This window comes from Labeo rohita, chromosome 6 (genome assembly GCF_022985175.1).
Source record: "Labeo rohita strain BAU-BD-2019 chromosome 6, IGBB_LRoh.1.0, whole genome shotgun sequence".
In the NCBI taxonomy this organism is placed as follows: domain Eukaryota; kingdom Metazoa; phylum Chordata; class Actinopteri; order Cypriniformes; family Cyprinidae; genus Labeo; species Labeo rohita.
This window is the reverse complement of record NC_066874.1, coordinates 18,225,813-18,253,242: the sequence shown is the minus strand read 5'-3', so window position 1 is coordinate 18,253,242 and position 27,430 is coordinate 18,225,813. Positions and strand designations below refer to the sequence as shown.

Here is a 27,430-nt window from a genome sequence, read left to right as displayed (position 1 = left end):
CTACGGCTAACAGAAAAGGGAAAATTATACACAGTAATAGACAAGAGCCAATGCCACATCATAAAAAAATGAATGAATTCAACTGAACTGAAGTGTAACAAATCCATGTTACCAAGTTTAACAAAAATTGATATACTTAGCAATCATTTTTTTTTTCTGACTCAAGACACCTTTATACAATACAACTGTGGGCGTATGCAGCTACTACACATATTACTGTAAAATTCATTTGTCGCACATTAAATATTTCAAAGAGGAAAACCAATTTTAGGTTCAAAATAGAAACTCCTTTTGATTCTGTTTACTGTAAAAGACTAAGGCGATCTGAGAGAGCAGCGTTACAAAGACAAAGATCTGGGTTGCCGGGGTAGATGAGAACGGCCCTGCTCATTTTCCCGCTGGTGTATGCTAAATCATTAATGATCACAACCAGTACCTGATCAACTCTGAGTTTTTCCAACCTGCTTTCCACACAGTCCAGCTATAGATGTTGGCATAACATCAGCATGAAGAGGCAGTTGTGGCTACTGACCTCCAAATTTACTTGATTTATCACTTCACTTTGTTATAAGAAACCTCAAAGCAGAAAAATTGTGAGATATAGTTTAAAATACGATAGTTTCACATTGCTAGACAGAAGTCACACTGACATATAGAATTACAGTTGTGAGATATAAAGCTGATTTTATGAGAAATAAAGTTTCAGTAATTGTGAGATATAAAGTTACTTTGCATAATATAAAATTACTTTTATAAACTCAAACTGCAAGGTATTTTACAAGGTGGCTAATTTGTACAAATTTGTATAGGACCTTGTATCAACACGTTTTTGTATGATTTGTAAAGACCTCAGTGACAGGTAGATCATTCATACAAATTCATATGAATTGGGGAACTCGTACAATACGTACGATTTAGCAAATTAATTGCCATGAGATTGGGTTGCACAAAGGGACACTGACAATGCATCAGACAAGACAGAGCAGCTTACTTTTGATATGAAACAAAGTCTCAGCTTTCAAATTTTGTCAGAAATTTAAACAATAAATACAAAGTATTGTGTCATGACAGATCACTGTAGCACCTCAGTTTGAGCAGCATGTGAACCGACCATCTATTCCGCTTTAATAGTTATAGCACAAAACAAACATGAATGAACATCAGAAGGTTTCTTTGTTTCAACCACAGAAAGATGTCAGTACATACCGTTTTTCAAATTTAAGTCAATCTATGTTAATCTACTCTCCTGTCCAGTTTGTTTGTCTGACAAAATGGCAGATTTGCTGTTATGATTGGTCAGTTCACCTGTCATTCAAACCCCTGGCGAAGCATCAATATGAACTCGCAACCCGGTCCCATGGCAATTTGTACATATTTTATGAGGTGGATAATTCTACACTAACAAAAGTCGATTTCCATGAACAGAAATCGTACAGATTCGTACTAGTGAGGTTGTATGAATTTGTATGATTTTGCTAAATCCAATTTGAAATACCCAATTTGCATGAATTCGCACGAATTACCTATACCTAACTGGCCCTAAACCTACCCATCACTGGAGTCTACACAAATCATACAAAATCATACGAGTTACCTCATAAAATATGTACAAATTGCTGGTAACATAACATTGGAACTCAGCATGGCAAGATGTAGTCACACTGCAAGATTTATTATTACAAACCTGATATTGTGAGATGCAAATGTGAGATAAGTTGCAATTGTGGGATATAAAATAACAAATGCAAGAAAAACAGTCACAATTCCAATATATAAAATAGACATATAATAATATACAGTCTAACTGACCCCTTACAAACAGCTTGATTGACTAATTGACTAATTGGCGATCTGACTAATCAATGCCGAACCCACCAATCTGTTGGACAAACAAATCAGGAGAGTAGATGAACTTCAGTGGACTTAAAACGTGAAAAATTGTGTATTGACGTCTCTACATGTTTGAAATAAAATACGTTCTGATGTTCATTCATGTTCTTGTCATGTTTTCAGTAGAAAGAAAATCTATCGGTTCACGTGTCGATCGATAAGGCAGTGATACAGTGATCTGTCACGACACGTTAAAGAGACAAATGCGGTTATTACTCGAACTTTAAAAAAAATGACATTTAAAAACCGAGATCCTTCTCAAATACTCACTGACAGACAAGACTTTTGATATGAAACAAAGTTTCAACTTTCAAATTTTGTCATTTTTTCAGAAAGTTAAACAATAAATACGGAGTACTGTGTTGTGACAGATTGCTGTAACGGCACGTGAATCGATCATCTCTTTTGCTTTAAAAGCACAAAACAAACATGAATGAAACATCAGACGGTATCTTGTTTCAACCATGGAATGATGTCAACACACACCATTTTTCAAATTCTACTCTCCTGTCCGTTTTGTTTGTTTGATAAAATGGCAGGTTTGCTGTTATGATTGGTCAGATCGCCTGTCAATCAATCTCCCAGCAAAGGGTCAATTGCAAAATATGAACTCAGAATGGCAATATATAATCACACTGCAAGATTTATTACAATACTGATATTGTGATATACAAATGTGAGATATGTTGTAATTGTGAGCCATAAAATAGCAATAATATACAGTCTAATTATAATTGTATTATATATAATAACCAAAAAAAAAGAGATATGAATTTGCAATAGTGGACTGTTGCGGTCAAATATTTGACAAAAAAACAAAAAAAACAAAAACAAAAAACAAAAACAAAAACAAACAAAAAAAAATCATACAGTTAGGAAATTCTCTGAAAAAAACAAAAGCTTAACAAGTGTCAATAAAAATTGTCATGTGGATTTACACTTACTAACAAACTAATAAACAAACAAATAAAAAGTTGATCTATTGAACTAAATGACAGACAACCAAGGTGCCCCAGAGACGGTAGGCATGAGGAATACAAATTAAAACACTTGTACATGTACTCGTGGATAAAAGGAGAGAGGGAGGGGAGAGAGGGGAAAAAATGCCTAAAAGCTTCCATCACCTCAATAAAATCATGGGAACCAGTACACAGTGTGTCAGCATCTCTAAACACCAGAGAATGAGCAGACTGACAAAATTGCTTTGACAGCCTGTTCACATATAACATCCCAGGCTCTTCTGCCATTGGGGGTTGCCTACAGAGATGAAGGCACAGGGTACCAAAGCACACAAGTGGACTGGTAAGCGTGGTATTGATCAAAGCCAGACGGGGTGTCTCTCCTTCAGAAAAGGGGCTAGCGTTATCCTTGTCAATTAAGGCTCCCACACTGTACGTATTGATTTAGAACAACTCAACACAGGTAACTGCCATCAAAATGCTGATTTACAAAAGGGCAAGCAGGCATCGGCAATAGAAGCACCTGTATGGTTGTATGGATCTGTTGTGTTCTCCTCCCCATGGTCCCAGTCTCTCTGACAATACTCAGACCTACCATTTCACAGATGCTGCTGCTGTCTGGAAGATTGAGCACATGAATACATATGCTGCATGTTATCTATGATTCAGTACATCAAGACCTAGCTGATTTCACTTGACTCTGACTCCTCTTCTTTTGTGAATGTTAAAGATTCACGCAGCGGTCAGAGTTATAGCTACAGCTTGAGTAGTTTCTGTGAATCACAATATTTATTATTCAGTTTTTTAATCCTCTATGCAGTTACTAAATCATGGGGAAGGGAAAATCTGAGCCATGTCCATATAAAGTGCACTGTTTCAAATCAAATGCAGAAGTCCATCTGTAGGCAAGGCAGTGAAAGCTAATGCACAGACTCTAGGGAGTGACCCCTAAACAGCACAGTTTTTCTTGACATGCTCACTGGGGTTTAGGGAGGGATACTGGCAGACAGCGTCAGCTCTAGACATGGCCTCTAGGGGCCTTCAGGGCCACTCTATTGCCAAGAAATAGGCAAGTGAGTGACGGAGTAAAGAGTCCTGTCAGCATGGTATTTAAAATAAACTGAGTGCAAAAAAGTGTAGTATGTCTCACAGTATGTTTGTTTGTGAACGGTATTAAACTGAAGTACACTTATATTATAATCTTCAATTTTAGTTGTCCTTGTGCAAACATTTACAATTAAAGGGAACCCTGGGTATTAAGACTTGTATGGCTTAAGAGAACATAAATGATGTCTCTTACTGAAATATGTAGAAAAACCATGAAAGATTTACATTATTTAAAAAACCCACATACATATTTTGGACTATGGGAGGCGCCATTATGATGTGAAATGATTGCACTCGGTGAGCTACTGGCGCTGCGTGTTGCTATTTTTACCACAACACAATTCGAAAAAAAAAAGTACTGATCCGATGACCACAGTTACTGAAAGAACTTACAGGTGGCGATCGATATAAGCATAGTTTTAAACCAAACGCTGTACCATCAATTTTTCCCCAAAAGGAGTCTAAACACCCCCAGATATTGAGTGAAATCCACAGCTGTGGTCTACTAAAAGCCTCAAAACCATCAGGGCTAAAGTGGAGAGAACAAAGATGCAGGTCTTTAGGAAGTTTTATTCGTCCAGAGGGATCTTCCCATTCTTTTCTCTTCTTATCGCTAGGAAAGCAACGAAGACTTCGCTTCTCTTGTTGCCCTTCTAACGTTACTGAAAATTACAACTAAAGCCACACAGTGTAATTTACGTTGTATTAAGCCATACAAGTCCTAATACTCGGGGTTCCCTTTAAAACTATTAAAGATAATATAATGCCTCTTTCCTCTTTCCTAAATTCCACTGAGAAGTCAAAGCCTGAAAAGCTGATGTGTCTGTCACGTAATCAGGTTACACTTTTGTTGTCCTGTTGCTGTTCCCTATTAAAAATACATGGATATATGATAGTAGTGACCTGAGACAGGCCTTATTACACACAAACACTCAAAGAAATGCTGTATAAAAGAGGCGTCATGTGAATTTAGGATGTCTTATGAAAAAATATTCCATCTGAGAAGTCAAAAGTGGCAACAGAAACAGTACACAAACAACATATACCTCTGCCAAGGCTTCTGTTCGTAGACGTATATAATTACATACCTTTCTGACTGAATCCAAAGACAAACTACCAGATGTTTATTCTCAAAAATAATGCCAATTAAAGTGCTTCAGTTTTAAGTCAAACATTAATATTTAATATAACTGAATCTACATGGTGACATGAGGTTACACCGAAAAAAACAAAACAAAACAAAACAAAAAAACCCTTACGAAAATGAAAATTAAACATGACTGCTTTGAGCAGCATAATATCTGCTTATTATTATGGAAAACAATATAATTCATCATTTGGAAAACAATAAAATTCATATATATATATATATATATATATACACACACACACAGGACTTAAATAATTGCATTCAAATTCTCTTTGCAACACCTTGTGAACATACAAAAGGACATGGGCTGATCGCACAATAACAACAAACCTGTTTGTCTGTCAACATACAGTGAGAGATCTTTTTTTTTGAGCTCGACTTTCATTACACACAGTCTGTTCACTGTCAAAACACTAAATCAGCAGTCTTCAATTAGCCACGGGCAAATCTGAAGCTAACATGCAACCAGCCTGTCCTTTCCTGTTATATTTACATTGTGCCTTTTGTTAAAGCCTTTCACCACACTGTAATAGAGAGAGCAAACTTCGCAGCTGCTGCTTAAATCCTATTGCTCAAACCTGGTTTGTCTTTATACACCTGAAATCAGGGTCTACAATAGTTGTCCATGTAGGAAGTCAAAGACATGACTCATATCAGATTACATGTCCATTGGAGCAATACTGGACTTAATAGGGATTTAACTAAGGGACAGTACACACATGCTTGCCAAAGATTACTAAGCAATTTCTGATGCGCTTTCAGTATTTCCATGGCATGACATGTTTAAATAACGTCAGGGTTATTGTGAGTCAGCGTGGTCTTCTGTATGATCCTACCCATTAGTCACATCCAGTGACGGCAAAGTGTTTAATTAATTATACTTAGACTGTGGCTCTAAAAGTCAGTTGAACAAACAGAATTTAACTAATATTAATTGACTGTAAATTATAATTGAAACACCCATGACTGTTTTCCAGGACATTCGAGAGAGGTCTGTCTTGTCCCATCTATTTCAGATTGCTCTGTCTTAATCCTATTAGCAGACACTCAGCTGCAGTGCTTACTAAGAGGTTTACAAGGGTCCCCTGTCAGATTGCCTCTTACTTCATTCTTTTCAAACACTCTGACCTGTGTTTTAAACCTAGCTACTCTATTCTTTTGTGCTGAAATTTTATCGCAGCTGTCATTCAGATCCTGCGCAGAAAAGTCTCGGTTATAATCCTGACCTTGAAGTGTCAGCTGTATGGATTGTTTTTGAAAAGACCAGCTCTGAAAATGGCAGCGAATCAACTAGAGGATGTGGTTCAAAGATGGGTAAGAAAACAGAAAATTAAGCATCATATTTGGTTACTACAATACGTATTTGTTATCAAATTTGTTTACGTATTTACATCAAGTTCATTTATTAATGTGTCATTTATTATGCATTATGATAATGACTATAAAGGGCATAACCACAGCGTAACATGCTGTGAATGGTTTGTACGTTGTACAAGATTTACAGTATCATATATATAAAGATTTTTTGTGAATTAAATATTTGACCATGACTGTGTCCACATTTTCAGAGAACAACTGAAGACTTTAAACCAGAGGATCATGAACTCTTTCTGAATGCTGGTCATACATGCATTGCCCAAGGTGATAGTATTCAACTCCTGGACTTCATAAAAGAGGAGGCAAATCAGGTAAAGCTCGAAGCACTGACATAAGCTTTTAAAACACGTATTAGATCTTATTTAATTGGAAATTATTGCAAAATATTTCTCATCCACTTTTTGATTTAAAGCTGTAAGGATATTGTATAAAGTCATATGATGTGTACATATAACATGCTACCACAAAAAGGTACCTCGCTGTAAAACCTAACAAATGTTCTAATTAACACTTTTTAGTTGACTTTAGTTAAAAGGATAGCTCACCCAAAAATGAAACTTACCCCATTATTTACTCACTCTCTAGCCTTTCTTAATGTATATGACTTTCGTCTTCCATAAAACAATCGGAATTGTATTAAAAATGCCCTGTCTCTTCCAAGGTTTATCATTGCAGTGAACGGGTGGTAATATTCAATAGTCCAACAAAAGTTCAATAAAGTGCATCCATCCATCATAAAAATTTGCCTTACATGGCTCCAGTGGTTAATAAAGGCCTCCTGAATTGAACTGATGCATTTATCAATATTTAAAAATGTTAGAAACTGTAATCTCTAGCTTCTGGCTTCGTATGTGCATACATGAGGGGGCTGCGTTCCAGCGGATGATGTAGGCTGTAGGACGTAGGCGTAGCGTAAGTTCTGGTGAGAAGTGATGAATGCAGAAGCACAGAGGTGAGAGCAGAACAAAACACCGGTCACGAATTACAAGTACAAATTGAGGATTTGTAACGAAAAATTAGGATTTCAATACAAGCCAAGAGAAGACTGGTTTTCCTTTGCTAAGCTAAAGAAACTTTTCTCCCTGTGCACCTATAAACAAAACTTGGTTCTTACAAGACTAGCATATTTTCACCGGAGCTTACGCTATGCCTACGTCCTACGTCATCTGCTGCAACGCCTCTCTAATGAATGCACATATAATGTTAGAAAGCTAGAAGATTGCACTTTATAAAGTTTTAAATATGGAGATTTTTTAAAAAGCACATTGATTTGCTTCAGGGGGCCTTTATTAACTCCCCAGAGCCATGTGGAGAGCCACTCATTCACTACCAGAAGAGCCAGGACATTTTAAAATGTATTACAGTAATACTTACTTGGTAAAACTTTAATACAATTGGTTTGCATGCCGTTTTTTAAAAAACTAAAGTTAACTAATCGGATTTTACAGCGCTTTTAAATTTCAGGTTTATAAGAGACAGACCCGTGCCACAACATTCAGGTTCATATCCCATTCCAAGCTCATATTTATGACATTAATCCACTGGGATTTGGAGAATTTGATGGGCTGTGCCTCTGCTAAACTGCCACTTTGTCATTCTGCCTAACTGACTGGCCCCCTTGACCCTTGAGTGTGGGAATGCAGTTTAGCGGAGAACCAGTCAGATTTTTTTGCTCCATTGGAAGCCCTCTTAGGAGCAGCACTCCATTAAGTGCTGTTGATTTACCAATTTCTTACACTGCTCCACACCAAGGAACATGCCATAGCACATTTTAAAGCAGAGATTAAATGCACCAAATATGCACCAAATACTCACTATATTTTCAAATAATGATTTTAAATTATACAGCAGTGTCCCTCAGATGCTAAACTGTCATGATGATGATTGTGAATCATTTAATTACAAGCATGTGCAGAAGCTACATGTAATAAATAATACATTTACTACACACATATAAACAGTACAGGAAAAATGCCATGTGTGCCATGAAAAATAAAAATGTAAATTTCTTCCCAGCACATAGTAAGGTCTATGGGCAGTGGTCTATTGCCTGCACTGTTGAATGAAGTGCTGAGAAAGGACAGGAGTCCTGCCAACTGTCAGGCTATCCTCAATGAACTTGTAAAGGTAAAACTGTGCTTGGTAAATATGGTATTAAACAATACTGTGCGGTGGTGACAATATTTTTTTTATTTTTTGCAGATCTGCAGTGTGAAAGAACTCCTTGATATTTTACTTCAGCAAGTAGAAGACACTGATCCAAATGCCATTGCAGACTCCATCATTGTTCTTATGCCTCTTATTCAGTCAGGTAACTGAAATAGCTAAAGTCATAATCTTGATACATCCTGCAAACCATTATAAAAAGAGTGTTTTAACTTAAAAATACAAGCCAAAAACAATCAGTGCTCCCTCTACTGCCACTGCAAGTAATAACACATTTTCTGTTTGTTCCTTACACAGTGCTGTTGAGAATGAGCGAGCCAAAGGCCGTTGGATTGACTTTGGCCCTTGATTCTCTGCAGAAACAGATTTCAAAGCTGCCTGTACCTTACTCACACAAACAGGAACAGGAAGATGTGTACGGGCTCTGTCGATGCTGCACTGCAATACTGACCTTTGTACAACCTTTTGTACAGGAAGTCAAGAATCAAGACACAAACTCAGTGGCCACCGCACTAAAAGCTGCTCTTCTAAAGTTGTATGTTTTAAAGCTGTTCTTACTAATGCCGTCAATGAGCCATTGATCCAACTGTGTCAAGTCAAAGTCAAATTAAGTTGTATAGCGCTTTTACAATACACATTGTTTCAGACAGTTTTAAAGAAAGTGAGACCATAGAGCAAGTTTTGCGGCTGGACAAAATAACGATATACATGTGAAAATGAGTAATCCTCCACATTTAGATCTAACTATATTGTACGTATAGTGTTGTGTCTAGCAGAGACATATTAGTGCTGCAGTGATTCAGGTACATATCTAAACGTTCAAAAGCTAGTAAGATATTTATTGGTCTGTATTGTTCTAGCGATTGTCTGTCATTTTATTCAGTATGAGAGCAAGTGATTCTCAAGAAGTATTATTGAAAATATGATCGGTTTTCACAAGTCTGAAAAAGTAATTAAGGAATTTAGGTAATGTTCAGTTTTGTACTAAGCAAGAAAAAACATGAATGAAGATATGATGGGTTGTATTAAGTGAAAATAGCCAATTGTTAGAGTTTGATGTTGGGTAACATCAAACATCATTGGTCATTTAAACACCAATTTTGAGAAATATGTAACCCTTTGTTGATTATACGATTGTTATTTGACCTAATTTCTCATATTTATCTTTCTTTCTATAATGGCTCAGTTGCATGAAGAGTCTAAGGGAACCTCTCCTCCAAGTTCAGCTGGACAGAGAGGCGAACATTACAGAAATGTCACCCTTGTGGAATTTTGCCACAGAAATAATGGTAATGATATTACTCACTTTGTTTTTACCATTAGTCTTAGGCACTGTACTTTTAGAAAAAAGATGACCTGACTTCAGTATTCTTCTAATACTAGGCAATCCTAGCAGTGATCCAAGAACCTCTGCCAAAAATCCTGTTCTACCATCCTTTGAAAGGAAAAGAAGACACCTTTTCAGAGAAAGACACTTGTCTTGTAAATGAATCAAGAGCATGCATGGCTTACTTGCTTTTTGTCCATCTTATTGCCATAGACGTGTTTCCTGCAGTTTTTAGGTAAGTTGCAGTTAGACCTCAAGACTTTAAAAATGCGTTTGTTTTTTTCTCATCTCACCATGTGTTTACCAGACTCAAAGACAGTGTCAACTGTTAAGGCCACAGATCTCTTGGGCTTTCAAAAGGGGTTAAAAATCCCCTTCACTTGCAGAATTGAGAATCTTGTTTTGCGCTCAAAAGCTTTCTGACACATTTAGGAAAAATAATTTAAAGATTTCTACAAATGTCTGTATGAAAACAGTATATTTTTTAATGTACCTGCACTCTAACATAAATATTTAATTTTACTATTTTATTTCAGCCCTGTTTTCGTCCTGCAGCGTAATATGGAATACATCAATCTTCTTTTACGTAGGTGTGTAAACAATACAAAATTTATTACTAAAATATAAATAAACAAATAAAAAAATACCAAAATACTGCACCATGTATTTAGTCCAGCTTTCCTTCCTACTTTTTACCCTATACAGAAAAGATGAATCATGGATATTAAAAGGGCTGGTAGGAACTTCCATCAAAACATTTATTACTACAAGTCCAGAAACTTAAGTTCATGCTTGAATTATTAGTAGTATGTAGTCATTTCCTTGAAAATGTCCCCTTGTATTTTTAGGACTTGCATGTTAAAAGTTTGGAAAGAGTAACAGACTGCAGTCTCCCCGTGGAGCTCTTAGACCTGAAACCGTTTCATGAGGTTCCAAAGGTATGAAGTGAGTCGACACCTACTTCTTAAAACATACTCATTTCTTGGGGATGAAATCTAAGGATGCACAATATATTCAGCTATCAGCCGTTTTTTAACAACAGTGCTCATTTACCAGTGAACTTTTGTTATTTGTTCACAGAACTTAATTACGATTATGACTGACTGTCCTATCCAGCATTTGGTAAGTATGGATGAGACACAAGTTGCTTTTACACGTAAATATGTGTCAAGAGCCAGTTTAATTGCGGCCATTTGCTCTCTTTCATTCAGAGAGGAAAAAGTCTTGTGGTGTTCCAGCTCTTTATAGAGAAGCTTAATGGTGAAGCGAAGCACGCATTTTTCAGGTATGGTATCTAGAAAGTTTTAAATAGAAATATATCTAATTTAAAACTGCCATCAATATGTGAATCCAATATTCTGGTTTACAAAACTATAAAAGGTCAAACATACTAGGTATTAATTGCTTATTTTTCCTTTGTGAATGCTCTAAGACGCATCATGAAGACTAGCCATCATGCAGGTGTAGAAAGTATCATCATCAAAAACATCAAAAATCAAGTGGAACGGTGCAGAAAGGTAGTGCACAAAACAATCAGATTTATTACAGTTATGCATCACATGCTGCTAATCTGTTTGTCCAAGTGACAAGATTTTCATCAACACTGAATCACTGATGTTAGAAATGTTTTCTCTTTCGTTATTAAAGTCAGGCTACGAAGACAGCTGGTTTGAGGGGGCTCCGCTCATCTCATTACTCAGAGACACTATCGTTCTCCCACAGGGCCATGAAACCGACTTGCTAAATGGGATGGACAGGTGAAGAAAATGAGCTTTTAGTTTAAAAAAAAAAAAAAAAAAAAAAAACAATCGCCTGACAAGCCACTAAATGCTCTTGATGGATCTAATCAACTTTCATATCAACAAATCATTGACATGAATCGTAACCCAAGTACAGACTCCACATATGGCAGCTGTCTCTATTTTAAATGTTAGATCTCCTACTAACAAGATACAATCCATCCCTAACCATCATTTATTTATGAGTGTAGTCCAGGTTTACTGCCATGATCCCACAATGCAGAACAGATGGTGAGCAGTCCAATATTTTGAGGCAGATCTTGTGTCATTCCTAAAATGATACTAAAACCTGAGTGATTGACATACCTCGTCTGGATAATCTGCCCCTGATAAATTACTTAGGCTTTCCTTCATCCTGCTGATATGCAAATTATAAACCCATCAGCTTTTACCACAACATACACCTGTTCTGCGTAACTCTCTGTAATAATCAAAAGAAATATCTTGGGACTAAATTTGACTATAATCAATACAATTTCTTTCTATTGTTTGTTTGTTTTTTCCATTTTATTTCCATTCATATTATTCTTTTTTGTTTTAAAGGGTAATGGAGTCTCTGAATCTTCTGCGGTATTTACTGATTCAGGAAAAAAAACATTCTGTAAGGTTTTTACAGCATTTTGTCAAAACCCAACTATTACATTTTCATCTCATCATAATCATGTCCTGTTAATAAGACCCACCCTGTTATTTTCAGACTGGAATATGGACAGACCTGTGTCACACTGCAGACAGTTACACAAAATTATTACGAGTATGTCTAAGCATGTCAAAATCATACTATGGGACAGAGTTAAAAAGACTTAGAGAGGACAAAAAGATCAAGGCTAAAGGTAATGCATGCTTTGTATTCTTTCTCTGTTAATTCGGAATTATTGTATAGTGAAGAAAATGGATTTTGACTTGTAGTAACAGCATTTTTTCCCCACAGAATTTAAGCAGGCCTCTGGGAAGAGATCAGTCCAGAACTTGATTGTGAAAACAGAGATGCTTGGCAACATGCCATGTGAGGCACAGGATAAGGTTAGCTTATCAGTACGGCTTATCTTAAATTGGTTTTAAAATACTGACAGTAAGTCATAAAACATACTAAACATATCATTTGCAGGTTTTGCAGTGCGCCCCTGGTCACATATGACTTGATGGAAAGCCTTGTGGTGCGAATGGAGGAAATCATTGAGGACAGTCAGAAATGAAATGGGGGAAATGGGGGAAAGTCAATTACTGCTTTCTGAACTGAATAATGTATTACTTTATTTATTTACCTTTCCTATACCATGACACATTTGTAATGATACAAAAAGCAATGTTAGACCTACAATATCAATAGGTTTAATACTATTCTGTATTCTGACTTTGAAGACTTTTCCGACGCAAATAAAAGGCGGACATTTTTCCTTTGACAGTGTTTATACTTTGTTCTTTGTATGAACTATTTTAAAAAAAGTTTTCACAAGCTATACAACCAAGTGTGAATGGCAAGTAACAGGTTTGACACAACTTGCTATGAAACAATACTGACATCTGTTGTTTAAAACAAGTATAGCAAGCAATAAGAACATGAACAGAGAAGAACATACAGTAAATCTCACTCTTGAAGCATCTCCCAAACTGGGCTATGATCAATGATGTGAGTACAAGCCAAAGACATCTGATCTCCCAAATTCACCACATTGGGTTTACTTGTGGCCTGAAATAAAAAGGCCATTAAATGTTTTGCATGCACCATGCTAATAAACTTTACTACACTAAATTGTAGAAATGCATCACAACTTACCGTAGCAATGACCAGCATTCCCTTCACTGCATCAGCAGTACTGTGCACAGGTATTACTTTAAGGTTACAGCCAAGAAATCTGTTACAAAAATAAAACAGTAACACAATTTTATCACACACTCGTATTTGTCCAGCTTAGTAGATTAAAAGAGTTTTGAAAGAAAACAGTTCTCACTGCTGGCTTGAATAGAGCTCTTTCAGTGTGGTTTATTACTAATATTATTAATATTAGTCATTTTTGGAAATTAATTATGCTACACAGCCATTTTATTCTGAGTCTGAGTAGATATTAGTTTGAGTGCATCTCCAGATGTCATGCGTAGAACACTTGGTTATGTAAGTATGTAAGATGAGGTGCTTGTTTTCAAAATAAGGTTGTACATTTCTAGTTTTCAATTCATTGTGCACCTGTTTTGCACTGATGATAAAATCTCCCACTCTCTTTTTCCATAGACTGGGGCTTGAAGCAGAAGAAAGCTGTTTCTGTGGACATGCACAAACTTCTCAATTCTCTCAAAAATTTCTGCATTCTCAAGCTTAGCTGGAAACTCTTCCGGTGTGACCAGCAAGAAGGCCGTACCTGCGCAACAGAAGAGTGACGGGGAGGCAAAAAACGTTTAGCTTTTTATTTTTCCCCCATAAAAAGGTGTCTAATGAAGTTAATGAGTAGAACTTTAATAGTTGAATCACTCTTTAAAAATTTAATTGTGAAATTTTAAATGAAATGAAAATTACATTAATTCACAACCAAACACTGCTTTTTATTTTTATCAACTAAGATTCTGCACAACAGCACAGTTTAAATTAATAAATAAATAACTTGGTATTTCTTACATTTTAGTATACAGTAGCAATATATTTGTCATCATTTCTTCAAGTTAAAACTTTGATTTTGACAGGAACCAGAGAACCAGGATGATGCCAGGTTGGCCTAAAGACATACATCACCACTGCAGCACTCTATGTAGGTTACATTCACGTAAACAAATATTTTTAAAGTTTACTTTAATTATTAGACAGTAGCAAGCAAAAAAGCTCTATTCACAATGAAAGAGGAGTATGAAAATTCTAAGCTTACCCCTCCTACATGCAGAGTTTCTCGAATATCTTCGAAGCTAGCTACATCCTTAAAATTAGCCATGCAAAGAGGATGTAACGCGGACGTGCAGTGGCGCACATTAATAATAACAGTGCAAACGTGCACTGCGTGAATGTTCACTTGTCTTTGGTCTATATAAATCACTGGTGTCAAACTCAGTTCCTGGAGGGCCACAGCCCTGCAGAGTTTAGCTTCAACCCTAGTTAAACACACCTGATCAAACTAATTAAGTCCTTCAGGCTTAATTGAAAACTATGTGGCTTGTGTGTTAGAGCAGGGTTGGAGCTAAACTCTGCAGGGCTGTGGCCCTCTAGGAAGTTTGACACCCCTGAAAAATGAATCCTGTTATCCACCTTATTTTTCCCAGAGGAGCAGGCATGGCTATTTGTTTGTTTGTTTTTTTCATTAAATGCTTTATTAACAACAAATAGCATGTCGGCATGGCTGTTTGTAAACTTTATGGGTCTGGCTTTCAGTCTCATCCGCGTCCAGCTATATTTAGCTGTACAAAACAGCTTGTTTTCCTGCTTGATATTGCAGATTGGCGTGTCTTAACATATTATTTTAATGTATTATCTTAATTATATATACACTGGTTTGTAGCACAAACAGTTTTACAGTTTACTGCACATTGTTATTCTACTTAACCGGAAGTCTCGCCCATAGGCTTACTTCCGCGCTGAAGAATAAAGTGGATAATATTTCTACATTGGAATGGACAGTTTTTCTTAGCGTCAGCTTTTAAGCTGCACATTCGTTATATTATTTGATTGAAAAAAAGGGAAAATCTGTTGGACATCTTGATAAAGGGATTCAATTGACTAATGAAATTCAACTCCTTTCAAGTTACCTGACAAGGGGAAAACAAAGGCAGAGGACAGAATGCTGTCCGAGCGGCGAATCCTGTGCTGCTGCGCTAGAAGAATCTGCGAGGGTTCATCACACTATGAAAACAACACGATAAAACATGAGTGCAAGTTAGCTAAATTTGATGTCTTTCTTGCTGAGATTTTGCTTACTATTAAATATCTTAATCTCATTGATGACAATAAGATAAGTTTCTTAAGGCTTATGATGATATTTTTCTTTCTGATTGAGGTGCCCTGGCGAAAAAACCAGCATATGCTGGTAGGTATGTTTTGATGCTGGAATGCTGGTTAGGTAGATTTTGATGCTGGTCCTTAGCTGGTTTATGCTGGTCCTTTGCTGGTTCATGCTGGTCCTTGACCAGCAACATGACCAGCATAAACCAGCAAAGGACCAGCATTAAAACCTACCTAACCAGCATTCCAGCATCAAAACATACCTACCAGCATATGCTGTTTTTTTCACCGGGGACGTGTTTTTGATTTTTTTACTTTTACACTTTATGTTACTGTATTTCAGTTCAGTGCTGTTTGTTTTTTGTTGCAATAAATAAATAAATAAATAAATAAATAAATGAAAACAAATAAACAGAGTGCATAAATACGCGACGGTGATAACCGAGAATACAGGGCTTCAATCAGTCAATAAATCAGTTATCAAAAACAGTAAAGCAGTATTTTCCTCAAACCTGAGGTGAGGTGCTGATTATAACGGTTGTTTTCCAAGAGTTATTGGTATCGCTTGCCATTTTTAAGTTAGTTGACCTGATGTTAGGTTAACAGTTTCGTAAGACAGCCCGTCACCTGACGCCAGTGAGCGGGCGGGAACAAACTGGGACATACAAAAACATTTCTGAAATTCAAATAAATTTTTTACTCAAGTTATTATGCTCACAATATTATTTATTTTAAAAATACACATATTCGAAAATTTCTAAATAAAAGCATTTTCAAGGCTGTTTAACTGTTTGTCCTTGTCTTTTTTAAGACAGCGTTTTTTTTTTTTTTCCGTGATACAAATAGTTTAATGTGTATATAGATGATAATATGATAATAAAAAAGGTGTTTAAGGCGTGGAGAAAGCCGGCAGTACTTTTTATGGGCATATATAAAAAAATGTAAATATAAATATATATCATATAAATATAAATATAAAAATAAATATAAATATATAAAAATAACACACAGTAAAATTCAAAAGTCATAGTCCAGCACAAGAATCGACACTGTCTGAAATCATTTGAGGTATCAGGAAGTAGTGAACCAAATTTAATACATCGGGTGTCAGAGAGTTGTCAAAAAAACAACGCCCTCATCTGGCCGTTATATTAGCTGTGTGTTCGATTATAAAAGCAACCCGAGATGCTTTTATGCTTTTACACTGGAAATTCAATACTGGTTGCAGCCTATTGTTGACAATTCAGTACAAGCCTTATATTTAAATTGGAACATATTATATATATATATATTAATCGTAATAATGCAGTGAGATTTTTGTTTGCACAAGGAGTCTGACAACAGCGTGTGCTCTGCACAGTGATCTGACCTCATCATCATCCAGTCTGTCTGGAATGACATGAAGAAACAGAACAAACTCAGACAGACTAAATCCAGAAGAACTGTGACAAAGTCTCCAGGATGCTTCAAGAAACCTACATGCAAAGCTGCAGCACTGTTAAAAGTTTTAGGCACTTGTGTAAAAAATGTTGTAAAATGAGAATGCTGTCATAAGTGGATTTTCTTTATCAATTACCTTTTATTAAATGAAATCAACATTTGGTGCGACCATTCTTTGCAATTACAGCAGCTTTTGCCCTAGATGCACTTGCGCAAAACTTTTCAGGTAGCTTTGCAGGTAGGTCTCTTGAAGCATCTTGGAGACGTTGCCACAGTTCTTCTGGATTTACTCTGTTTCAGTTTGTTCTGTTTCTTCATGTCATTCCAGGAAGACTGGATGATGATGAGATTAGATCAGTGTGGAGCACTGGCTGTTGTCAGACTCGTTGTGCAAACAAAAATCTCACTGGATTATTACAATTAATGGCAAACAGAATGTTTGGAAATGTAAACCGATATTTTTTACTGACACACTACAGCAAAAGATAGAAATAACTTACTTTAAACCATTTTTTAGCTGGTGAAAATACTAGTGGCCTAAAACTTTTGCACAGTACTGTATATATATATATATATATATATATATATATCATTAATAAATGATTTTAAAAAGTCCACTTCCAAAACAAGGATTCACATATGTACTCACCCCCTTGTCATCCAAGATGTTCATGTCTTTCTTTCTTCAGTCGTAAAGAAATGTCATATAATGGTCTGGTATGGTGCCCCGATTTTGAACTTCCTTAACACAGTTTAAATGCGGCTTCAAACAATCCCAAATGCGGTTGTAAACAATCCCAGCCGAGGAAGGGTCTTATCTAGCGAAACGTCCAAAATGTGAATATGACCAAATGACAACAAAAATGCTTTGTCCTTATTTTTTAGAAAAATGTTTAAATTGTAGTAGTTGCCTTTTAGTATTTAAGCTGTTTGTTTTAGAAGTGTTAAAAATATAATTAAAATATGAAATGTTAAAAGTGCATTGTTTTGTGGGATCATTTTGACAGCCAGATCTTCAACAACTAGAAACACTTAGTGGCAGGGCCGGGCTGGGACAACAAATCAGCCCAGGCATTTTTGGTCCAAGCAGCCCACCATCGTTCCAGTCGGACACCACCCATATATACACTGTTTTTCAAAAAGTACACAAAATATGATTTTTTTTCTTTTTTCTTTAAACTTTTGTTTAAATTTTTTCTTGTCTTTTGACAAGAAATAATGAAAGAGTACATGAACAAAATGTTTATTTGCTCTATTACAGGCTTACCTTGCCTTAAAAAATCTCTAGGCAGGCAACCACTGCATTTTAACCACAGTCCAAACAAAGATGCATTAGCAGTTAATTTTTTAATATTTATTTGATTGTACAATTTCAAGATTTAAATCAGACAGAATGGTTTGACTTTAATTTTGTCAAATTATGCTAAAAATTAGGTGGCGCTTATGGAACAGCAGGGATATAGCGCTTCCTGTTTCAGTTCAGCGTTTCAGTTACTGTAAACAAAGCAGCGCCGCAAGTGATATCCTCCATAAAAAATTAATTAAAGATAAGTTATCACCAATATGGAAAAGTAAACTGAAGCAACCAGTTTTTAGGCTCTGATATGTTTACTCAGCTCAAATCTTCCTTATTTCTTTCTCTTACAGAGTTTCATAGACAGTTCACTGTTGCAAACAACCATTCAAAATTACACACCTTGTTTTGGATAACTAGTCTTACCACCATTATTTATCAAAGAATCTGAGTATGTCAGCCATGTCTACAGAACACTTCATCCCCATTGATGAGCATGATGAGCTCATTACAGCCCTCCTCGCAGGCTGTTGGTGGGCTGTAATAGAGGTTGAAGACCTTTTACACTCCTCATCTAAAAAGGGTGAGTGTGAGCATCTCCCTTCAGGCCAGTGTTGGGGAATAGTGGAGGAAGCACCTATGCCCACTGCATTCCCAGAGGAAGCACCTGCTCAGGACAGGTCCCCTGAGGGAGCACCTGTTCCCTCTGCTTCCCCTGAGGGAGTTCCTGTTTTAACAGTGCACTCTGAGGAAGCACATGCTACAGCCATGTCCTCAGAAGGAGCACCTGTTCCAACCAGGTCCCCTGAAGGAGCACCTGCGCTCACTGCTTCCCTTGAGGAAGCACCTGCTCTGGCCAGGTCTCCTGGGGGTGCACCTGTTTCTGCTGCATCCTTTGAGGAAGCTCCAGCCAGGGCGGCACTGAAGAGAAAAGTAACGATCCCTACAAATATGAGGCTGTATCTGACAAGGGATGTCATTTTAAAACCTTTGCCCTTAAGGCCTCCAAAGGGACCAGCTCCACCTGCCAGGGCCCCAAACGGAGCACCTGTTCCTTGTGCTTCCCCTGAGGGAGTACCTGTTCCAGTTGTATCCCCTACGGAAGCACCTGCTCCAGCCAGTTCCTCAGAAGGTGCACCAGTTCCTACCACAGCTTCTAAGGAGGTACCTGCATCGAACAGGTCTCCTGAGGGAGCTGCTGCATCCTCAGATGAAGAACCTTCTCCAGCTAGGGCCGCACTGAGGAGAAAAATAACGATCCCTGAAAATATGAGGCTGTACCTGACAAGGAATGTTATTTTAACACCTTTGCCCTTAAGGCCTCCAAAGGGACCAGCTCCAGCCGCCAGGGCCTGTTCCTTCTACTTCCCCTCAGAGTAAATCTGTTCCAACTGTGTCCCCTGAGGAAGCACGTGGTCCAATCAGGTCCTCAGAAGGTGCACCTACTCATACAGCAGTCTGAAGAAGCACCTACTCTGACTAGGTCCCTTGAAGGAGCACCTGTGCTCACTGCTTCCCCGAGGAAGCACCTGCTCTGGCCAGGACCTTACTGAGGAGAAAAATAATGGTCCCTGAAAATATGAGGCAGTATCTGAAAAGGGACGTCATTTTAACACCCTTGCCCTTAAGGCCTCCAAAGGGACCACCTCCAACAGCCAGGGCCCCAAAAGGTGCACCTGTCCCCTTCGCTTCCCCTGAGGGAGAACCTGTGCCCACTGCATCTCCCAAGGAAGCACCTGCTCCGACCAAGTCCCCTGAGAGCGCACTTAGGCTCAACGGGTCCCCTGGGAAAGCGGCTGTGTCCATCAGGTCCCTTAAGAAAGCACCTGGACCTGCCGCATGTCCACAGTGAGTACCTTGGAAAAGGCTCTGCCCATGGAGCACTGGAGATTTGGTAAGTCACTCTTGTCTCTCATTCAGTTTATTCAGAAAATGTTCTTAGTTTTAATTCTGGTAGAAGTGATATGCTTTTAGATTTTGTCTAAGAGACATTCATCAAAACTGCTTGTGCATTAAATGATGATGTATGTTTTTTCAACAGGACAGTGTAGATGTGGTTCAGCCACCTCCACATAAAAAACAACGTGTGGAAGAAGGTCCCATAGCTTCTCCAAGATCCAAGCACACTCTGAAGAGGCTCTGCCCATGGAGCACTGGAGCTTTGGTAAGTTCCTCTTGTCTGAGCAGAGGGAGTGCCTAAAGAGCAGGAGACCAGAGGTTTGGCCCTTCTGTTTCTTAGTTTTACTTTTAGATTTATTCAAAAAATCAAACAATGCCTTTAACTAAGCTACTGTTTTTTCAGTCTCATATTTGAAATCCTGTGTATTATTTTTTAGTACATGATTTAATCACACGTTTCAATTCATAGACCCCTCATGTTAAAACAATAGAAGTATTGTTATTTTCTCTCCTTCCAACTCATTAAATCTGCATCAACAACGTTAACATAGAAAGCAGAGCATGCCCAAGGAATGAAATAAGGAACAAAACTCCTCGGACAGAATCTCCATCTCAAAAAATAGTTACATTTTTTCATGAGATCAGCTAATAATTTTTAACTCTAATGACAAATGGATAAAGATATAAATATGTCTATTAATATGTCCGTTTAAAATGTCATTTATTTATTTCCATTTATGTTTAAATTCTTAAAACCTAAATTGTATAAATAAAAAAAAAGTAAAAAAATAAAAATAAATAATAAAATAAAATAGTCATTTATTATATATATATATATATTTTTTAAATGTAACTCTTAGTCCTGCATTTAACTTTCATGACAAATGGGTAAAGAAAAGCATTTGGCAAAATGCCATAGATAAGCAACTGTGCATTTAAAGTGATTTTTTAAATATGTCTATTAAAATGTCAGTTTAAAAAGTATTTTATTGATTTCCATTGTTATGTTTGAATTATTAAACACTGAATTGTATAAATAAATAAAAGAAAAAAAGTAATTTATTATCATTTTATTTATAAATGTCACTTTTAGTCCTGCATTTAACTCTAATGACAAATGGGTGAAGCAAAGCATTTGGCAAAATGCCCTAGGTGTCACTTAATGTGACTAAATGTCACTCTTAGTCCTGCATAAACATGACCCTCAATGCCCTCTTTATTCCCACATTAGCTCCTGCTAGTTAACAAATCAGCTCCTGCAATCTTTCCCATAAGTACAAAAAAGCATGTCTAATTCATATAACCTGCCTAGTTTAGATTCAATACTACCTGATTCAGTATTAGACTTCTCTTTCATTAGAATCTTTATTAACATGCAACTCCCACAGTTCTGTCCTCAGCAGGAGTTAATCATTGTTCCCTGCTCCTATTCTTATGTCTTTCAAGTGTTTTCACAGCATTTGGAGTGGCTGGGGATTGAACTCAGGACCTCATACATGTATAGCATGCACGCTACCCCTGAGTTGCATCCCCAGATGCAAACCAGCGTTAATTGTGTGTACTTGCAAGTGCTTTTACTAAAGATCATTTTCATAGTGAGTAGCAGATGTTTGCAGAAACTGTAATGCATACACATACTGCTGAAAAGTCTGGAAAAAAGCTAGTAAAGACAGTTTGGAGATGCTGGGGATTGAACCCAGGACCTCATACAGGCAAAGCACGCACTCTACCATTGAACTACAACCCCGCTCTGCACCTGGTTTACAAATACTGTTAAATACAGTAGAGGGCACGCTACAAGACCAAATTGAAAGACGTTTGCTCAAACTTGCTTGAAATGCATTAAACATTCAACAGTGTTTGGTGATGCTGGGGATTGAAGGCAGGACCTCATACAAGCAAAGCATGCGCTCTCCCACTGAGTTACATCCCAGATTCAAAACTGGTTTTTGGACTTCTGCAGGATTACAAATACTGTTAAATACAGTAGAGGGCACCCTGTGAGACCTTTGCTCAACCTTGCTTGAAATGTATTAAACATTTTCCAGCACTTGGAGATGCTGGGGATTGAACCCAGGACCTCATACATGCGAAGCATGCACTCTACCACTGAGCTACATCTGCAGCACTGTTAAAAGTTTTGCTCAGGACTTAAAAAATGTTGTAAAATGAGAATTCTGTCATAAGCCTTCCCTTTATCAATTACCTTTTATTAAATGAACTTGGGATTTGGTGCGACCATTCTTTGCAATTAAAGCAGCTTTTGCCCTAGATGCACTTCCGCAAAACTTTTCAGGTAGCTTTGCAGGTAGGTCTCTTGAAGGTGCTTGGACTGAAGATACCATTTTCTTCTGGAGATACTCTGTTTCAGTTTGTTCTGTTTCTTCATGTCATTCAAAGACTGGATGATGATGAGATTAGATCAGTGTGGAGCACTGGCTGTTGAAGTCAGACTCGTTGTGCAAAAGCAAAAATCTCACTGGATTATTACAATTAATGGCAAACAGAATGTTTGGAAATGTAAACCGATATTTTTTACTGACACACTACAGCAAAAGATAGAAATAACTTACTTTAAACCATTTTTAGCTGGTGAAAATACTAGTGGCCTAAAACTTTTGCAATTTTAAAAGTCCACTTCCAAAACAAGGATTCACATATGTACTCACCCCTTGTCATCCAAGATGTTCATGTCTTTCTTTCTTCAGTCGTAAAGAAATGTCATATAATGGTCTGGTATGGTGCCCCGATTTTGAACTTCCTTAACACAGTTTAAATGCGGCTTCAAACAATCCCAAATGCGGTTGTAAACAATCCCAGCCGAGGAAGGGTCTTATCTAGCGAAACGTCCAAAATGTGAATATGACCAAATGACAACAAAAATGCTTTGTCCTTATTTTTTTAGAAAAATGTTTAAATTGTAGTAGTTGCCTTTTAGTATTTAAGCTGTTTGTTTTAGAAGTGTTAAAAATATAATTAAAATATGAAATGTTAAAAGTGCATTGTTTTGTGGGATCATTTTGACAGCCAGATCTTCAACAACTAGAAACACTTAGTGGCAGGGCCGGGCTGGGACAACAAATCAGCCCAGGCATTTTTGGTCCAAGCAGCCCACCATCGTTCCAGTCGGACACCACCCATATATACACTGTTTTTCAAAAAGTACACAAAATATGATTTTTTTTCTTTTTTCTTTAAACTTTTGTTTAAATTTTTTCTTGTCTTTTGACAAGAAATAATGAAAGAGTACATGAACAAAATGTTTATTTGCTCTATTACAGGCTTACCTTGCCTTAAAAAATCTCTAGGCAGGCAACCACTGCATTTTAACCACAGTCCAAACAAAGATGCATTAGCAGTTAATTTTTTAATATTTATTTGATTGTACAATTTCAAGATTTAAATCAGACAGAATGGTTTGACTTTAATTTTGTCAAATTATGCTAAAAATTAGGTGGCGCTTATGGAACAGCAGGGATATAACGCTTCCTGTTTCAGTTCAGCGTTTCAGTTACTGTAAACAAAGCAGCGCCGCAAGTGATATCCTCCATAAAAAATTAATTAAAGATAAGTTATCACCAATATGGAAAAGTAAACTGAAGCAACCAGTTTTTAGGCTCTGATATGTTTACTCAGCTCAAATCTTCCTTATTTCTTTCTCTTACAGAGTTTCATAGACAGTTCACTGTTGCAAACAACCATTCAAAATTACACACCTTGTTTTGGATAACTAGTCTTACCACCATTATTTATCAAAGAATCTGAGTATGTCAGCCATGTCTACAGAACACTTCATCCCCATTGATGAGCATGATGAGCTCATTACAGCCCTCCTCGCAGGCTGTTGGTGGGCTGTAATAGAGGTTGAAGACCTTTTACACTCCTCATCTAAAAAGGGTGAGTGTGAGCATCTCCCTTCAGGCCAGTGTTGGGGAATAGTGGAGGAAGCACCTATGCCCACTGCATTCCCAGAGGAAGCACCTGCTCAGGACAGGTCCCCTGAGGGAGCACCTGTTCCCTCTGCTTCCCCTGAGGGAGTTCCTGTTTTAACAGTGCACTCTGAGGAAGCACATGCTACAGCCATGTCCTCAGAAGGAGCACCTGTTCCAACCAGGTCCCCTGAAGGAGCACCTGCGCTCACTGCTTCCCTTGAGGAAGCACCTGCTCTGGCCAGGTCTCCTGGGGGTGCACCTGTTTCTGCTGCATCCTTTGAGGAAGCTCCAGCCAGGGCGGCACTGAAGAGAAAAGTAACGATCCCTACAAATATGAGGCTGTATCTGACAAGGGATGTCATTTTAAAACCTTTGCCCTTAAGGCCTCCAAAGGGACCAGCTCCACCTGCCAGGGCCCCAAACGGAGCACCTGTTCCTTGTGCTTCCCCTGAGGGAGTACCTGTTCCAGTTGTATCCCCTACGGAAGCACCTGCTCCAGCCAGTTCCTCAGAAGGTGCACCAGTTCCTACCACAGCTTCTAAGGAGGTACCTGCATCGAACAGGTCTCCTGAGGGAGCTGCTGCATCCTCAGATGAAGAACCTTCTCCAGCTAGGGCCGCACTGAGGAGAAAAATAACGATCCCTGAAAATATGAGGCTGTACCTGACAAGGAATGTTATTTTAACACCTTTGCCCTTAAGGCCTCCAAAGGGACCAGCTCCAGCCGCCAGGGCCTGTTCCTTCTACTTCCCCTCAGAGTAAATCTGTTCCAACTGTGTCCCCTGAGGAAGCACGTGGTCCAATCAGGTCCTCAGAAGGTGCACCTACTCATACAGCAGTCTGAAGAAGCACCTACTCTGACTAGGTCCCTTGAAGGAGCACCTGTGCTCACTGCTTCCCCCGAGGAAGCACCTGCTCTGGCCAGGACCTTACTGAGGAGAAAAATAATGGTCCCTGAAAATATGAGGCAGTATCTGAAAAGGGACGTCATTTTAACACCCTTGCCCTTAAGGCCTCCAAAGGGACCACCTCCAACAGCCAGGGCCCCAAAAGGTGCACCTGTCCCCTTCGCTTCCCCTGAGGGAGAACCTGTGCCCACTGCATCTCCCAAGGAAGCACCTGCTCCGACCAAGTCCCCTGAGAGCGCACTTAGGCTCAACGGGTCCCCTGGGAAAGCGGCTGTGTCCATCAGGTCCCTTAAGAAAGCACCTGGACCTGCCGCATGTCCACAGTGAGTACCTTGGAAAAGGCTCTGCCCATGGAGCACTGGAGATTTGGTAAGTCACTCTTGTCTCTCATTCAGTTTATTCAGAAAATGTTCTTAGTTTTAATTCTGGTAGAAGTGATATGCTTTTAGATTTTGTCTAAGAGACATTCATCAAAACTGCTTGTGCATTAAATGATGATGTATGTTTTTTTCAACAGGACAGTGTAGATGTGGTTCAGCCACCTCCACATAAAAAACAACGTGTGGAAGAAGGTCCCATAGCTTCTCCAAGATCCAAGCACACTCTGAAGAGGCTCTGCCCATGGAGCACTGGAGCTTTGGTAAGTTCCTCTTGTCTGAGCAGAGGGAGTGCCTAAAGAGCAGGAGACCAGAGGTTTGGCCCTTCTGTTTCTTAGTTTTACTTTTAGATTTATTCAAAAAATCAAACAATGCCTTTAACTAAGCTACTGTTTTTTCAGTCTCATATTTGAAATCCTGTGTATTATTTTTTAGTACATGATTTAATCACACGTTTCAATTCATAGACCCCTCATGTTAAAACAATAGAAGTATTGTTATTTTCTCTCCTTCCAACTCATTAAATCTGCATCAACAACGTTAACATAGAAAGCAGAGCATGCCCAAGGAATGAAATAAGGAACAAAACTCCTCGGACAGAATCTCCATCTCAAAAAATAGTTACATTTTTCATGAGATCAGCTAATAATTTTTAACTCTAATGACAAATGGATAAAGATATAAATATGTCTATTAATATGTCCGTTTAAAATGTCATTTATTTATTTCCATTGTTATGTTTAAATTCTTAAAACCTAAATTGTATAAATAAAAAAAGTAAAAAAATAAAAAATAAATAATAAAATAAAATAGTCATTTATTATATATATATATATATTTTTTAAATGTAACTCTTAGTCCTGCATTTAACTTTCATGACAAATGGGTAAAGAAAAGCATTTGGCAAAATGCCATAGATAAGCAACTGTGCATTTAAAGTGATTTTTTAAATATGTCTATTAAAATGTCAGTTTAAAAAGTATTTTATTGATTTCCATTGTTATGTTTGAATTATTAAACACTGAATTGTATAAATAAATAAAAGAAAAAAAGTAATTTATTATCATTTTATTTATAAATGTCACTTTTAGTCCTGCATTTAACTCTAATGACAAATGGGTGAAGCAAAGCATTTGGCAAAATGCCCTAGGTGTCACTTAATGTGACTAAATGTCACTCTTAGTCCTGCATAAACATGACCCTCAATGCCCTCTTTATTCCCACATTAGCTCCTGCTAGTTAACAAATCAGCTCCTGCAATCTTTCCCATAAGTACAAAAAAGCATGTCTAATTCATATAACCTGCCTAGTTTAGATTCAATACTACCTGATTCAGTATTAGACTTCTCTTTCATTAGATGTAATGCATACACATACTGCTGAAAAGTCTGGAAAAAAGCTAGTAAAGACAGTTTGGAGATGCTGGGGATTGAACCCAGGACCTCATACAGGCAAAGCACGCACTCTACCATTGAGCTACAACCCCGCTCTGCACCTGGTTTACAAATACTGTTAAATACAGTAGAGGGCACGCTACAAGACCAAATTGAAAGACGTTTGCTCAAACTTGCTTGAAATGCATTAAACATTCAACAGTGTTTGGTGATGCTGGGGATTGAAGGCAGGACCTCATACAAGCAAAGCATGCGCTCTACCACTGAGTTACATCCCCAGATTCAAAACTGGTTTTTGGACTTCTGCAGGATTACAAATACTGTTAAATACAGTAGAGGGCACCCTGTGAGACCTTTGCTCAACCTTGCTTGAAATGCATTAAACATTTTCCAGCACTTGGAGATGCTGGGGATTGAACCCAGGACCTCATACATGCGAAGCATGCACTCTACCACTGAGCTACATCCCCATTTCACAACTGTTTTTTTGGA

General features: G+C 37.8%; 2 protein-coding genes and 3 non-coding genes across 5 annotated transcripts; 1 reads left to right on the top strand and 4 right to left on the bottom strand.

The window, feature by feature from the left end:
• The first annotated feature begins 6,187 nt into the window (after positions 1–6,187).
• glmnb (glomulin, FKBP associated protein b) lies at positions 6,188–12,999 on the top strand. Its single transcript, XM_051112836.1, has 18 exons — positions 6,188–6,420; positions 6,675–6,794; positions 8,500–8,610; positions 8,686–8,794; positions 8,947–9,184; positions 9,836–9,938; positions 10,033–10,211; positions 10,513–10,566; positions 10,682–10,712; positions 10,825–10,914; positions 11,057–11,098; positions 11,188–11,261; positions 11,409–11,493; positions 11,624–11,733; positions 12,319–12,376; positions 12,473–12,608; positions 12,707–12,798; positions 12,884–12,999. Exons 1-18 carry the CDS (start codon positions 6,382–6,384, stop codon positions 12,911–12,913), a joined length of 1,701 nt encoding a protein of 566 aa, XP_050968793.1. The 5' UTR covers positions 6,188–6,381; the 3' UTR covers positions 12,914–12,999.
• A 109-nt stretch (positions 13,000–13,108) lies between these two features.
• Positions 13,109–16,337, bottom strand: LOC127167033 (protein SPO16 homolog). Its single transcript, XM_051112837.1, has 5 exons — positions 16,207–16,337; positions 15,502–15,595; positions 13,961–14,132; positions 13,553–13,631; positions 13,109–13,465 (listed from the first exon to the last, which is right to left on the bottom strand). Exons 1-5 carry the CDS (start codon positions 16,264–16,266, stop codon positions 13,364–13,366), a joined length of 507 nt encoding a protein of 168 aa, XP_050968794.1. The 5' UTR covers positions 16,267–16,337; the 3' UTR covers positions 13,109–13,363.
• A 6,042-nt stretch (positions 16,338–22,379) lies between these two features.
• trnaa-cgc (transfer RNA alanine (anticodon CGC)) lies at positions 22,380–22,451 on the bottom strand. Its single transcript has one exon. It is a non-coding gene; the product is annotated as a tRNA-Ala (tRNA).
• Positions 22,452–26,958: 4,507 nt separating this feature from the next.
• Positions 26,959–27,030, bottom strand: trnaa-ugc (transfer RNA alanine (anticodon UGC)). The gene has a single exon. It is a non-coding gene; the product is annotated as a tRNA-Ala (tRNA).
• Positions 27,031–27,336: 306 nt separating this feature from the next.
• On the bottom strand, positions 27,337–27,408 carry trnaa-cgc (transfer RNA alanine (anticodon CGC)). Its single transcript has one exon. It is a non-coding gene; the product is annotated as a tRNA-Ala (tRNA).
• Between the last annotated feature and the right edge of the window lie 22 nt (positions 27,409–27,430).